At 36.6% G+C, this 16,602-nt stretch overlaps 1 protein-coding gene across 2 annotated transcripts in view; it reads right to left on the bottom strand.

Annotated features, from left to right (window-relative positions):
• The window catches only part of Lrba (LPS responsive beige-like anchor protein), a 571,922-nt gene that overhangs the window by 71,478 nt on the left and 483,842 nt on the right, over positions 1 to 16,602 (bottom strand). For both annotated transcript variants that reach the window (XM_006976444.4, XM_042279232.2), the window contains exon 47: positions 6,159 to 6,326. In XM_006976444.4, coding sequence (XP_006976506.1) covers positions 6,159 to 6,326 — 168 coding nt within the window. The remainder of the gene's footprint in view (positions 1 to 6,158; positions 6,327 to 16,602) is intronic.

Below are 16,602 nucleotides of genomic sequence, written 5' to 3'. Positions count from 1 at the left end.
ATTCACTTTTGCTCACATTTACAGGTCCTGAATTCTCTCCTGTGGAAACCTGATGAGACTATGTTGGAAGGAAGAGAACTTACTGAGTCAAACCAAATTTAGCAAAATTAAACACAATAACATGACCTGCTTTTACCTATTTCTCTCTTGTCTGTGAAAGCATACACATAAGACTGTGAAAAGAGAGCAGGTTAAAACTGGGACACAGAACAGGCAGTGACAGGAGAGGAGCGCCGAGTGGAGGGCCCTGGCATAGTCAGCTCAAGAGAAGAGTTCACACTTCAGCTGGGGGCACAAGACACTTGAAAACAGACAGCGTATCTGACTGAAAACACTCCTTTCTGGTGTGTGATGTATGGAAATGGAGACTTCTATATTGATAACACAGCTGTTTTCTAAAAATTAAAAACAACGTAAAAGTTTAATGTGCTGCACGCAGGCTGTTCCACTGATTACTCTTCCTCTCCTTATGGTTATCATTTTTATCGTTTAGAGCTCTTTTTATAGAGAGATTATTTTTATGATCCCTTACTATGCACTCTCTCTCTCTCTCTATATATATATATATATGTGTGTGTGTGTGTGTGTGTGTGTGTGCGTACACATACACACACACACACACACACACACACACACACACACACTATTCACTTTGGAATGGCAACTTCCTACAGAAGAACTGAGCTTTGGCCAGCAGCAGGCAGACACATGCTTTGTGTGTGGACTCCTTGCCTACGTGTGACATGAGCTCAGGAAAGGCTCAAAAGCACACTGTGTGGATAGCAGCAAACAAAGGAAGTACAAGTACAGTTGCTGAAAGGAGTGACCCGGTATAAAAATGGATGCTGTGCCTTCAGAGAGGTACATATACATGCTTCTACCTTCACAGAGACCAAGAGAGAGAGAGTGCTTCAGGGTAAGTCAAGTGAGTATGCAAACACATTAGCATTAGGGAAGGGAAAGCCCTTTATTAAAAATTCAGCAGATGGGTGTGGCCTGAGTCCGTACATTCTAGGAGCTGTGCAATGGCAGGGGCCTTACCAAGACTTGCCTTGGATGCTAACCTGGCATGGGGCTCACAGCTGTGTCTGGCTCTGGGGGTGGGAGCTGCACACCGAGGACCTGTTTTGCTGGAAACAGAGTTTATGAACACAGGCAGTGTGTAAGTCTCCTCTCTAAAATCCTTCCCTGTCACCTTATTTCTCTTCAGCCATCCCTATTCTCTTCACAGCACATACAACTGAAATTATAGTCTGTATTGTTGAGTAAGTTCTGTAAGTCCAATTAGAATCTGAGATTCATGTGAGTGGGACTTTCCCTTACTCAGCTGTTTATCTTCAGTATTCGCAACAGAATGAGCATTTGTTTCAGAAATGAATGACAGAATTTCTCCAGCCCTTTCTTGCCTTTATCTCGTCAAGTTAGTCTAGACCTACATTTCACCATCTCAACATCCCTTTAGCAGCTCCACCTGTAATCCTTTTCATACATTTCACCATAAGAAACACACACACACACACACACACACACACACACACACACACACACACACACACCTTTTTTGCTTATCCTTTTTTCCCCTGCATTTATTCTCCTGCCATTTAAAATATGGAAAAACATGTGGAAAGGAAATAAACATCCATCACTATGCCAGCTAGTCCTATAAAGTTCATCCTATCCTTCATATAAATGCACATAAAATGAATCTTGCAGCCACCCCACCTTGCACATACACGCTGAATATACATGTCCTTGCACAATACTAATATGTTCCAACCTCAGTTGAGGCAACATTGCTTATCTCTGTGCTCTGGAGTTAGTTCCTTTCCCCTTTCTCAGAGACATTCTTTTCTCCTTTCGAATCTTTCTAATGAAACATGGTTGAGCATCTACTCATATAAAAAGTCTCCTTAGATGGATAGCAGATGGGTGATAAGTATTGGATCCCTGGTTATTGGATATCCTCTGCACCATTGTCATAAACAAATTGAGCCAAATTAATAAGGCTAGGTTTAATAAAGAGAGCAAAGCAACTCCCAGGTGACTCCTGGGAAGGCATGAGGGAGAGCACACCTCAGGTCTGGTGACCAGGTCTTAAATACCCTGTAGGCAGGTCTAGAGCATCTTTTTGAGGGCAGGGTCTGAAGAGGGTAGCTCCAGGGAGCTGGAGATTCCCAACATTTGTAAAAGGATTTCTTTTGTAGTGACAAAAACTGTTCTTAAAGTAGACGATGGTGATGCTTATACGTTATGAATATACTCCAACAAATAAACTGTATCATATGTAAATTATATCTCAATAAAGCTGTTAAAAATTCTCCCTCAGACCTGAGGAGAAAGTATTTTTTAATTAAATGTATATATTTATAATGCTCAGTAACAAAAAGATATTCTTATTTCAGGAATATCATGCAGCTACCAGTCTTAGGAAATCACAAGCCATGTTTACTTAATGAGTGTAAAAATCTAACACATACATGTAACATGTGTGTAATATAAAAATAACCATGAGAAATAAGTGAAAAGCTATACAGTTAAGAAATTTTTGATAATTACATGATTATGAAAAATGAAGTAAATGAATTCTAATCTTTTAAAAATTGTCTTTAGAAAATAACAGTTATGAAAAAAAAGCATTGAAATTTTATTTGGTATGGTGGTTCCTCAAAAAATTAAACATGAAACTATCATATAGCCAAGAATATACCCCAAAGAAATAAAAGCAGTGACGTGGGTAGATACTTGTGCCTCAAAGCTCCTAGTTCTCACAATAGCCAAATGTTAAGAACAGCTAAAATACCTATGGATGAGTGATAAATAAACAAAATATGGTGTGCATATACAATGAGATATTATTCAACCCTAAGAGGGAAGGAAATTCTTATTCAAAATACAAGATGGGGGGCTGGAGAGATGGCTCAGAGGTTAAGAGCACTAGCTGTTCTTCCAGAGGTCCTGAGTTCAATTCCCAGCAACCACATGATGGCTCACAACCATCTACAATGAGATCTGGCTCCCTCTTCTGGCCTGCAGACAGAACACTCACTGTATACATAATAAATAAATTAAAAAAAAAATACAAGATGGATGAAATCTAAAGATACTATGCTAAATAAAATAAGCCAGACACAAAGGGGCACATATTGTGGTTCTTACTCATATGAGGTATCCATAATAAAGAAATGCAGAATCATGGTAATCAGGGTCCAAGAAGAGGATGGTTATTTTTTGTTTAATGCAAACATAGCTTCAGTTTGGGCTGTAAAATTTTTCTGTACATGGACAGTGGGAATGGTTTGCACAATAATATTATTTTTTTTTATTTTTTCTGCATTGGAGATTGAGTGCAGGGCCTTGCACATGGTAGTCACATGCTTTGCCTCTGAGCTACACTCCCAGTTCTATGTAAATGTTCTTCACACCACTGAAGTGCACACTTAAAAATGGCAACAATAGTAAGTTTTACATACAATTATTTTACCACAATAAAACCCTTCATTTGAAGTTATAATGTGTTTATTTTGTTACAGTAAAACTACATAATTTAGTTCACAACTGTATTTCAATTATCTATCCAATGTCTGAACGGCGTAGGCCCAGATTAAAATATCCAACCTAACATGTCAATTGTCTCATTCTCTAATCTTGAATCCTGAAATTGGTCAGAATATTGTGGAATATTCCTTTACACCGTATGAATATATGTTGCTGTGACTGGTTTAATAAAGAAGCTGACTGGCTAATAGCTGAATAGGATCAAGTTAGGTGGGAGAGCCAAACTGAGATTGATGGGAAGAGGAAGGGTAGAGTCAGGAGAGTCATGAGCAGACACAGAGAGAAAAGCAAGTTGGACATGCCATACTGAGAAAAGTTACTAAGTCACATGGCAAAGAATAGATAAGAAATATGGGTTAATTTAAATGTAAGAGTTGGCTAGTAACAAGCCTGAGCTATTGGCCAAGCATTTACAAGTAATATTAAGTCTCCATGTCAGTTATTTGGGAACTGGAGGCCAAGAAAGAAAAGTTCCCCTACATAACATGGTTACTACCAAAGACACAGAAGGCATTCCTAGATGTCGCTGTCAACATGGCACAACTAGTCACATCTTCCTATGTAAACATTCAGTTCCCCAGACACACTAGCCATATGAGGACATGTGAGCTAGGCCATGATACTGTAATGAGAGAAGTATTTCCATTATTATGAGAAGTTATATTAATACTCTTCTAGAATTGTAAGTGTAAATAAAAAATATAGCAAATATATATAAAATATAGTAATCTTCTTTGGAAATTATTGGTGTGTGTGTGGGGAGGGTGTCAATTCAAAATGAAAATAGAGAGCCAGTCACACTGAGTAAGACAGAGGAAATGGCTAGTTGGCTAGCTATGACAGACACAGGTTAAGAGCCATTTTTGTGACATATATTAAAACATAATAGGCAGAGATAATGACATCATCTCAGACACAAAGAGATAATTTTAAAAATGAGCATCTGACTTCACATGTTTAGAGTAATTCCATGAATTTCAAAATTCAAACTACAGAGGTTATACACAGCAATGTAAAGAACATGGTATGTTAAGTAAAACAGAAGGATCTAAAAGCCAATTCTGGAGTATAAATTCAGATATAAGCTGATTATATAGGGAATTTATTATAAGAGAATATGAAAAAGGAAAAATAGGCTGAATGTTACAGAATCACTGGCACATAATAGAGTCAAGTAGCACATGGCAAATACTGTTTGCGTGTGTGTGTAAGCATGCATGCATGTGCGTGTGCACATGTGTGAGCACATGCATGGTATGTGGAGGTCAGAGGAAAACTTGTGAGAGTTGGTTCTCTGTTTTCCACTATATGGGTTCCAGGCTCAGAGTCAAGCAGCCCTGCCCTGTGAGCATACCGGCCTGCCTGACATTTGTTGTTCGAGTCTAAGAATTAAATCATGCATTGTTCAATTGTATTACTTGCATGCTGCTTTGACTTCAGTGTCATATAGAGTCCCATGATGATCCGAATCATAAAGTCAACAGTTACTCCAAATAAGGTGCGCTGGAGGAATATTCACGCACGGTTGGAGGCGTAGCTCAGAGGCAAAGCATGTGCCCTGAGCTCAATCTCCAGTGCCAAGTTCACTAAACTGGGAGATTGAAAACAGTAAGAGTTAACTAACCCGGTTCTCTGTCTCCACAGTTTTTAAAATGTGAAAAACAGAAACTCATAATATGTACAATTTAGGGCAAAAGAAACCTAATATGCAGTGGTTTTGTTTACATACCAACATTTATCAAGCATATAAGTCAAGTGATAATATGCTAATTTATTTCAGTATGTATTTATGGATGTTCATCATAACTAGGTAATAGAATTACAGAGGAATGCATCAAGTCCTAGTGAAAACAGGACACCTTACACGTTGGAAGTAATGTACCCTTCAAAATAGACATCTATCCTATGTCATGTTTTAAGTATCCATTTGTTTTAAAATCATATCAATATTTAAGGTTGTATCTGTGCAATTATATGATTTTTCACAGAAGGCTAATATATTTGGGGGTATATAACTAGATTAGAAACAACAACAACATAATTTTATTCAGAAATTTGGGTTAACACTGTATTTGCCAAGATCCTGTTTTAGTGTTTTTTCAGAAAATACTTGACAAGGATAAAGCAAGCCTCATTACTGTTTAATGCTGAATAACTGAAAAATGACAGCAAAGTTCCAGACTTTAATCCCACTATTAACTTCTACATGGATGTATATGCACTCATGAACTATATTGAAACATGTTTTATTGCATTTTGACTTATGCTCACAATTGTATAGTGAATAAATGACTGTTTTCCCAATATTTCAAACTATGTGAGTAGCTTCTAAATCCATAAAAATTAAAAATCTGACCGAGGATTCCTTAACAAGTTCAAACTATAAAAGCTCTCATTTTATACTAAGTCATATTAATTGGGGAAAAAAAGCTCCAGACTCAAGTTCCCGCTAGGTGATTGACCAACAGCTTGTTCTGCCTCAGTCTACCCACTTTGTTTCAGTTTCTCCATCAGTTACTTGAAACATAGGGAGATGAGATCAATAATATGAAGCTGGCTGACGATTCATGACAATGAGTTTCCTTCTGAGTAGGAGGACTTACCTCTCTCAACACAGGGTCTGTTACTGAGTTCAGGCTGACTGCTCCTTCATAGGTTAGGTAATAGAACACGTTGAGGGCTCGCACTGCCTCTGGCCCTTGTTGTTTATAGCCAAAAATAAGATCAATCCATTGGTGAAGCTGGCAGGAAACAAATTCACTCTCTAGGGCCTGAAAAACAATATAGACCATATCACTATGCTGAACCTTATTTTAAAAACATAGAGATTTAGAACAACAGTAAAGCATAACACTAAACTTACTTCAACATTAATAACAACAACAACAAAAAAAAAAAACCCCAAAACTAAAAACAAAAAAGAAAACCCAGATATGGCAGCATGCATCTGTAATCCCACTTGAAAAGCTGAGGCAGGGTGATCATAAGTTTTAGGCCAGTCGGAATAACACAATGAGACCCAGTCTAAAAACAAACCAAAGCAAAGCAATGCAAGGGGGACGGCTCGGTCAGCTGAGTGATGATGACCTGAGCACAATCCCCAGTACCTATATTAAAAGCCACGTGTAGTGACACACATCTGTAACACCAGAGCTAGGGGCAGAGACAGGAGCATTCCAGGAATATGCTCGCAAGCCAGCCAAGCTAGCTGAATCTGCAAGCTCCAGATTCGGGAAGGGATCTTGTGGGAAGGGCAGAGGAAGGGAAAGAAGGGGGAAGACAGACAGAGCAAAGGAACACTGTAGCTCAGATGTAGTTCAATGCAGACTGTGTGCTTTGCCCTTGTGAGACCTGGTATTCAATTCCCAGTACTGTAAAAAACAAACAAACAAACAACAACAACAACAACCCCGACATCCTGTTTTCTACTGAATCTGTTCTGCTCTGTATATATGAGAAACTTCCTGGCCCTCATCATGCTGTGCTGTAGTAATCACGTCGGCATTCCCCCACTACATTGTAAGCACTATAAGGACCGGGGCTGGGCTTATCTTGGTCATACTCGTAAATCAGGCTTGACAGGCACTCAATTTATGCTTCAAAGAAAGGAGGTCATAGATAGAGTAAAGGGCAACTTTGGGAAAGCAAATGCAAAAACATTAAACATTTTCTATTCACTTGGGATATTCACATTTTTCTCAAATTAAAACATGTCTCCTGCAACTGCAACCAAATTAGTTATTTTGATTGTGTTTATAATAACAAATTAGATTTTGTGGGGACTTATAACAGCTGAATTTTTATTCTGTGTATCAGTACCAAACCAAACACTTTATGCTATTAACTGTGCTCAATAAATAATGAATGAACATGATCAAATATTCACTTGAAATGCTGGGCACAAGATTCCCTTGCTATTCATCATTATATTCCCATTTACTAGTACTGTGTGCCAAATACACTTGGTACCACTAAATGTGTGCTGAATTGAGTAAAGTTAGGAATACCAAGGCCAGAGACTTTTTAGGAAGCTATTCCTCTTTATACTGTGTAATACGATTCAAAATTATTCCAACATCAAAGTTCAATACTAAGTGGTTTAGGTTTTCCAACAAATAATGCTACTCAAAGTTAACAGAGCTGTCAAAGTTAACTCTGAAGCATAACTAAAAATATTTCAAATTATATCTGGTAACAAATCTCAATGAAATTAGTTTTAGCACTGAAACGGTATGATTGTGATGTACTTTTCTGGCAGTGTACTATTAGTATCATAATAAAATATCTGTAAGTTTTAAGGTGCAGTTGGCTACATCTTTTTTCTCTTTGGTGTCAGAGACTGAACCTAGGATCCTGTGCATGCTCCATCACCGACCTCTACTCCTTAGCCCCAAATGGACTAACTAGAACAGCAAACACCAATGAAGTATAAACCATACTGGCACAAATGATAGATGCATCAGTTCATAGCTGCACATGTGTAAAAATGTCTTATTAAAACTAGTACTGTGAATAAGAAAGATGTTTATAGCTAAACACAATGTTTTCTTTAAAAACATTCAACCTGGGCTTGCAATACTACCAGATATAAAACATTATTCTCTAAATAAATCTCTACGCACTAACTAGGCAAGTCTCACACTCTAATGTATACAGGAAATGAAACAGGCCTAAAAATATCTAGCTAGCTTCCCCTGTGAGAGCTACTGTCTTAAACACCTATTATCAAATTCACCGTATCTGCCACTTGCATAGAAATGGTAAGGAAGCATAAAACTACTTCACATTATACTTAACATAATATGAGGGTTTTGATAATCAAATAAATCCCTATTTGAATCACATCAATTGAAAATGAGTGTAAACATTTAAATGACCAGTACAGTTGCATTCACTTTGGCCCTGGGAGGGGTAGGAGCGCACATGTTTAAAGTGACACATACAAACAGCAATTGTCTTAATTGTGTGTGGTGCACTCCACACAAAAGCCCTAAATATGTTCAAATTAGAGCGAGCTGCTTGATTGTCACCGCAGCCTCGTGTCACATTAATGCATGACAAACATTAAACCATACACTTAAATGGCAATTTATATCATTTAAATGTTTACTGCCAGACTAGCCCATCACTCATTTAAATGTGACTTTCTGACAGCTAATTTCAGTTAATTTTCTCCAATTCACTTAATTAGAACTTTCAATCAGGGGAGGACTTCCATGTATCTTCAGGAGTGCATCCTTTTTGGTTGTTCAAATCTGGGAGGTAATAAGCTGATGAAAAGCCCCGCTGTAGGATTAATGTGGAGGACCAGCGAGTCTACGAGAGAGCATCACCACACAAAGCAGGCTCACAGCATGTATTCTGAGAAAGAACATACTTATTTATGTAAATAATACTCTTGCCAGTAGTTTAAATAAAAAACGTTTAGTTCATATATATCCACTATTGAAACAATAAAAAAACCTGCATCCAAGCTAATTAAAAATTAATGATTTCAAAATTGTTTAATAAGATAAAACAGCCAGGAGTCTCCTGAGTGTCCATGGCATTGTGATTTGAGACTATAAAATTCTAGAAGGCTCAGAAATGAAGACATACAAATGAATTTTCTCAATATTAAAGCTCTACAAACTAGGGCAATTTTGTTTTATGTGTCATCAAACAAAGAGCTGCGAGTTTCCTAATGGTTGATTACTTCTTTATGCACATTTGAAATGGTGAAGTTGGTTTGATTTAAATGCTTTAAGCTTTATATCTTGATAGTGCTTCAGAATTTTAAACACACAACACTGAAGAAACAACTCTGTATGCTCTTCTGATGCTGCAGACACAAGGCAGAGCCATCACATGGCAAGGCGCAGCCCCCTTCCTACCGCCACAGGTCAGTCCTGAAGGACTTCACAGAATTATTGGCAGACTTTATTCAAGGAGGTGATAAACACATTAATAAATAAACACATATAAAATACCCTAAACATTATATTAGCTTTTTTTTTTTTTTAAAGCACCACAGCAAAGCTTTGAAATGGAATCTGAAAGAACTGAGACAGATCTGAGAGGATTTCTAAGAAGTTTTGGAATCCTTCCAGTACAAAGTCAGCTCGGACTTTAACTTCCTTTTGACAGCACTGAATGACAGTCGCCTGACCCAGAGTGTGCACTGATAAACAAGTGTACAGAATACAGACTTGAAGGATGAAGGAGGATAAGCAGGAGGCCATTAAGGGCAAAGAGAATAACTCAAAGAGGAATACTTTGGGTTTATATCTTATAATTTGCTTTAAGATTCAAAAGCATAAAGGAGTAAATATCTACTAAAAATTCTTCAAAATCTCTTTCATATAAAGCTTTAAAAACTACCCTATATAAAATGTATGTGGACCCACATTTTCAGAGAGTGTGAGCACATTTGTGCAAACACACACACACACACACACACACACACACACACACACACACACACACACACACACACACACACACACACCCCACGCGGACCATGTCAGTGGAATGCTAAGCATTCGAGGTTTTTCAAAGCCTCTAGGACAGTATTCATTAAGGCTGGAGCTAAATAAGGTTTGCAGCTAGGGGATAGTAACATTTTTTTCCATGCTGCTCTCAACCTAACCAATCAATCGTAAACACTCCCCTAGCAGGCTGGATACATCATTTACATCCAATGTGTGCTCTGAATAAAATTTGTGAAAAAGAAAATCCACAACAATGTCTGACATGATATAGTAATATTCAACTCATCTTGAGTTATAAAATAAAGCAGTGACTAGTGTCCAATTGCTAAGGATCACATAAGACTATGAAAAGACTACCAGATGAAGCTCTCACAAATTGTTACTCCAATCCAGGGGGATTCATATTAGTCTTGACAAACTGGGGGCTGATACCTGTTTTCTTAATGAGATCTGTTAGGCAGAGACAAAAACACTTGTGAGATGCTAAAAAGTACGGGACGTAGAGGCCAAATATGAACACTTATTAGCAACTTTTATTTGCTTGGTTCTTTTACAAAGTATCAATAAATTAAAATTTTAATATATCATAAAGATAACAATAAATTGTTCATAAATGATTGTGTCAGAAATAATTATAGTAAATATGAATATGTGTCCAATAATAAATCTTACAGAAAGAACATACTGTTTCCCTGAAACCAACTCATTAAGGAAATAAATTATTTATGATATAAAATGTTAAATAAAATTATTCTTATTTTGTAGAGTGGAGTCAAATAATTTGCTAACATATAGAGATAGTTCACTTTTTCCAAGATATTAAGCTATTTGAAAAAAATTTTAATGATATTTATCACTAACTTTATTAATCAATGAAGGCTTTAGGAATACTATAGCAATCCCCTATAAAACTCAAGTTTTATTAACATGAAAATTAGGTAAAGTAAAAGAAAATCAATATTAATTAACAAAAGAAATCATAAATATTTGTTAATGATAAAGGAACTGTGGTTGATAGTTATGGTTTCCATGCTTGTGAATCTCTAATTGGTGTTAACAGCAATATGATAGTCCTACTCAGTGCTACCATACAATAGTAATTTTTATGAACATCAAATAAAATGATCAAATATCATCTACAAATAGAAATGAATCTACTAGTAAGTCTGGTTCCCAGAACCAGGCCGTCATCAACAACAGACAGACTAAAGAGAAAGGCCTGTGAAGCCTCGATCTGCACTTCTGCACATCTACACCACTACTTCTATTCCCTGGTGTCTAGAGAGCCTGACTCAGCTCCACGATACAAATTATTACACCTATACATTTCAAGTAAAAAGAGAAAAACCACTAATTAATCCTAACTTGGTATACACTTAATTATAAGATGCATATGACTACATGAAAGAATAAAAAAGTAATTTCTTAAATTCTAATTAAACTTATAGATAAGAATTTCAAATGGAAGTGAGTCTATGTAGTGATATGTTTGAAAGAAGGTAATACATCAAATTATAAACTTGGATTTATAATTATTTTTTTCTTTTGAAATAGATGTAAAAAGCCTTCTTCGTCTACACACACACACACACACACACACAAATGAACTGGCCTGTTATGTTTGCATGTGCTGGATTTCAAACACTAGTGGTAATGTTTCCTTAACATTGATATACGACCTTTGTAATTTACATTGAAGAAAGCTGTTTTTTTCAGCCTAATTAGAGCTGTTTCAAATTTTCCTGCTAAATATATGATATAAAGTCCTTTCAACTTTTTTATTCTAAAGTTTCTTTCCATGTCAACTTTGTTCCAATCAAAATATGCTTTGAATTAAATGATTTTGATTGAATATGTGGATCACATTTCATGTCTAAGATTTAAAGTCCAAAAAGGAAAAGTTTAGCCTGTGCAAACAAAGCAAAGGCAGCCACTTTGCAGAAGGCTGTTCCCTTTAAGAAGACTGACAAATTGTTTGTGTGCACCAGCAGGTCCAGTTCCTGCAATAGTTGCCAGATTTCCTGTCTCTCTAATAAGATAGATATGTTAACCCCTCAAGTGCTGGCTGCGAATCTATGGAAAATCTGGCTAACTTTAGTAAATTTAGGAATTTAATTCTTTGAAATAAATCTAAAGAAAAAAAGAAAAATTTGCAGCTACAGTATATTAATGTCTTCAAACAATAAAAGTCATAGAAATAAATTAACTATTTTTCATACTGGACAGATATAAATTCAGAATACAAGTATGTTTTCCAAATGTGATGTGCTAAAAATGACAAACACCTGTCAATCTCTTTTTAATGCATTAATTTCACCTTTTTAACAATTATTTTTATAGGTGAAACAGAGTTAAAACTATAAAATTTAGTCAACTACAATCAACTAATATTAGCTTAATTTCTCCAAAATTGATTACAAGCATATCAAACTGCTTCAGAATCTGGATGTTTACCTTACTATAAATGTACAAAAAATGTTAAGCAAGTTTAATACTATTTACACAGAAAAGTCTAACTTTGGGAGCTTAAAAATACATGTGACAATGGGACATTTAAGACTGATACATCATGAGGACAAAAGGAGGAGAAGGAGGACCAAAGATTAAAAGGAAAAAGCTGTAGGATACAAAGAATAAAATTTATACTTGACATTTAAAAAAATGAAATTTAGTTACCGCACCGAAGTTCTGAAGGCAGAGTAGATAGAGAAATCACTGGGAGAGCTGTGCACTTACTCTGCCCTTGAACTGCTGGGCGGAGGAGAGATTTGAGTTCATTTCTGCATTTTTATCATTACTAAAGGAAAGTGTGAGTTAGTATCATGTCTTGATATAACCATCAAGCACCATGCATCTTTTGGCAGGAGAACCATTCTGCTACAATTGTTATTGTGTAGTTTTAAATGGACTAGTCAACCAGCTGTTATATATTTTACACACTGAAGGCCATGTTTCCTTTGAAATTCATAGTTTTAATCTCAACTGAAGTCTGTATTGCTGTGTGCCAAGATCAAAAGGATTAGGCAAACTTGTACAATTACCTCCTTTTCAGAGAGATGATTTTTTTTTCCTGAATGTTTAAAATACTTCTGTATGCTGACATTTTATCCAACTATTTTCTTGAGGACTACAGAACATTAAAACATTTAATTAACATTTCAACCTTAGGTCATTCCTTACTCTTACATCTAGAAATTTAGAACAGACAGATGTTAAAGTAGTTGTAGTGTGACACACGTAGTAATATAGAGATTTTTTCTTTCTTATATCTAGTTAGGTAAGAATGGACGAGGGGCAACTGTACCAGCCCATCCATTCTATTATTTATATTCTGTGTGCTGTTGCTTAGAAAACAACTCAGAGAACTTACACCAATGCATATGTGGCCAGAGAAATTTAACAGAAGATAAGAGGTCTTACAAAAATAAGGACAAGATAGAGATGCCCCTAAAACCATGTTGTGACATTTCAGAATTGTCTCAGATGAACCCTGTAGTTGGTGCTAAGCTTTCTAGCAGGCAACATAGAGAAACTTGAACAATTACAAGAGTCAAAAATGACCATAATTTAAAAACAAACCAGATGGCCTGAAAATACATTATTTCTATTTCTGAGATAAGAAATTCCTCCCTTGGCAATTATGATGGAATCCAGGTATGTGACTCACAGAGGAACTTACTTAATCCTCAAGTAGATTTAAAGTATAGACAAATGGAGAGGCTGCATACTCTTCAGAAGATCCTAAATAAACTTTATTTTTCTTAGGGAGGCTTTGAATGGTAGATTCTAGATAACATTTCATGACAAGTACCTGGAACGTAGCCATTTTGTCAGTTAGTGCAGAACCACATATCTAAAAAACAGGTAAACTGAGTTATAGGACTTTTATCATTTCTAAAAGATTTAAGGGGCAGAAGGAGGAAGATGTGAGCCTGTATGGAAGGCAGGACCACTTGCACTTGGATGGGACAGTAGCTTACATTTAGATGATAGGTTTAAGATTTCCACAGACTCACAGACTGTAATATTGGCTAAACTTTTCCACACAGATATACAAAAGCTTCCAAATGCTAAGCACAATGTGCTATTCCTTGTAGACACTGAAATATGTGAAGTATGCACAGGAGGCTGGTGAGAAGGCTCATCAGTGGGTAAAATGTTAGTTAGGTACAGAAAAATGAGTATCTTTCTTCTTTAACCACAACCAAAGACTATTCATGTAAGAATTGCTGGGCGTCTTCTCTTATAGTAACTTACAAAAGGAAGGAAAATAGAATTTTTAAAAAATCTCCCTACATTTGCTTATCTGCACAGATCTGATAAATATTAGCAGTTTTGCCTTTGAAGATGGTTTGACCAGAATCCCTATTTCTTGCCAGATGCAGTTTAATCCCATAGGGATGCCAGACAAAAACAAGGAGCTGTCTGCATGGCACTAATGAGTCCCCCACTGGCTGTCATAAACTTATAGTGGCAAATCAAAATGCCTGGCAAAATAGAACAGTTATCAATCATTTCTCCAAGAAAAACCAATAAAACTAACTCACTCTCTCTCTCTCTCTCTCTCTCTCTCTCTCTCTCTCTCTCTCTCTCTCTCTCTCATATTTTTAATGCATTAAGTTTGGCCAGATCTTCTGTAGGATCGAAAGACTTTCATTCTGCAACCCTTGATTAACAGCAGTATCTCTCTTTTCCATTCATTCAGCAAATGCATACTGTGTGCTGCTAGTGGGTCCTGTTCTGTTCTGGGCTCTGAGCTGAGTGTGCTCTGGAAGGAAAGGGGGAGATGAGTGAGCTCCCAGTGAATGACCTTCCACATGAGAGGTACTGAGAGCCATCTTCAAGACAGCAGCATAAGGGACCAAGAGATGGCTCAGTGAGTCAGACTGCTTACTCTTCTTACAGAGCACCTGGGCTCAGCACACCTGTAACTCTAATTCCAAGGGATCTGATGCCATCTCTTGACCTCTACAGACTGGTGCACACATAAGGTGCACATATTTATATTCAGACTCACACACCTACACATTAAAAAAAACCCAGTAACACAGGAGGTGAGGCTAAAGAGGTGGCAGTGTGACTGACTAATAAGATGGATACCCTGGGTTCAATCCCCAGGACATGGAAAAAAGGAGGTGGAAAGGGAGGGAGACAAACAGGGAAGCAGGCAGGTGGTAGGATTGAAGAAGAAAGAACAGGGTTCAGAGAGATATAAAATGGAAGTTATTATTTACGACTGAATGTCAGTGAGAAGGGAGACAGGGTCTTGAGACACCTGGCTTTCAGGTTTGCACTCCAACTATATTGTAGCAAAAGCAATCTCTATGGTAGACTAGTTGAATTTTGAATTTAATATTAATATTTTAGACTTGTTTCAGTGCTAAGGACCTGGAAAACACTAGCACTTTACTAAGCTACATTCTCAGCCCTGTATTGTTTTTTACAGACTTGAAATCTTAAGACTTTATTTTAGATGTAAGGTTGAAAATTAAAGCAGAAGTTTATATACTATATCCATACTCAATAGAAGGATTCCAAGTCTGCCCCCTCAATTATTACCATCATCATCATTATTATTATCATCATTGACACAGTGAGAGTCTCATTGTGAAGTCCAGGCTGGTTTCAAATTCACAATTTTCTTGTGCCTCCAAGATCCATGACACACCATACCAGTTTCTAAGCCAGCAAGAATTCTGAGTAACAAAATGGCCACCAAAACTTTATACCAGTGTTGTCTAATAGAAATGTATGGAAACCAAAAGCACAATACTTATTTTTCTAGTAGGATTTTGCTTAGTGAAAACCAATATAAAAGTATCATTTTATATTAAATCTTAGAATCAGTGATGTTTTATACTCATTATGTATATAATATACATTAATCTAAATGACCCACATTTCAAGTAATCCATAGCCACAAGGTAAACCTCATAAAGCATCAAGTACCTAAAAGACTAAATGATTTTCACTGTGGTTTCAAGGTCACTGCAGTTCTCAGCACCGTAAAGAACAGCTAGACCTTTAGACATGACAGCAGTTATCTAGCATCTTCAGGAGTGAAGTAGACATAATGTTCTGCAGAGTATGTTCTTTCACACTTCACAGATCTCAGGAGAAATGCAGCAACATGTGAAAAATGGCACTCTGTTCATCCTCTTTAAATAAAGACAGAAAAAGCAAAATCTACCAAGCCCAGGTCCTTCTGCCAACTTATCATCCTTATAGGTCCCTGGTTAGGACTTTTCTATATTGGCTGCTCAGATCTATAGTTAGGCACCCACAGACTATAAACTCAGTACTGGGGACACAGTCCTTGTGGAAAGTTAACCGTGTAAATCTGTATGTTTTCATTAACCTTAGGAAAAAGCACCTCATATTTAATAGAAGATTAACTAACCTCTGTCCACTCCTAGATAGTTTTTAGAATCTACTGTAACATGATTCTTTAAAGTACAATAAATTGTGGATCCAATTCTCTCTGAATTATTAATAGAATGCTACTTAATAACCATTCTTAACTACAGTATACAGCCATGAATACAAAGGCATGTGATCAACAATATAAATTAAATAA

The sequence above is a fragment of the Peromyscus maniculatus genome, chromosome 6 (assembly GCF_049852395.1).
Source record: "Peromyscus maniculatus bairdii isolate BWxNUB_F1_BW_parent chromosome 6, HU_Pman_BW_mat_3.1, whole genome shotgun sequence".
Classification (NCBI taxonomy): Eukaryota; Metazoa; Chordata; class Mammalia; order Rodentia; family Cricetidae; genus Peromyscus; species Peromyscus maniculatus.
This window is presented reverse-complemented; position numbering and strand designations above follow the sequence as displayed.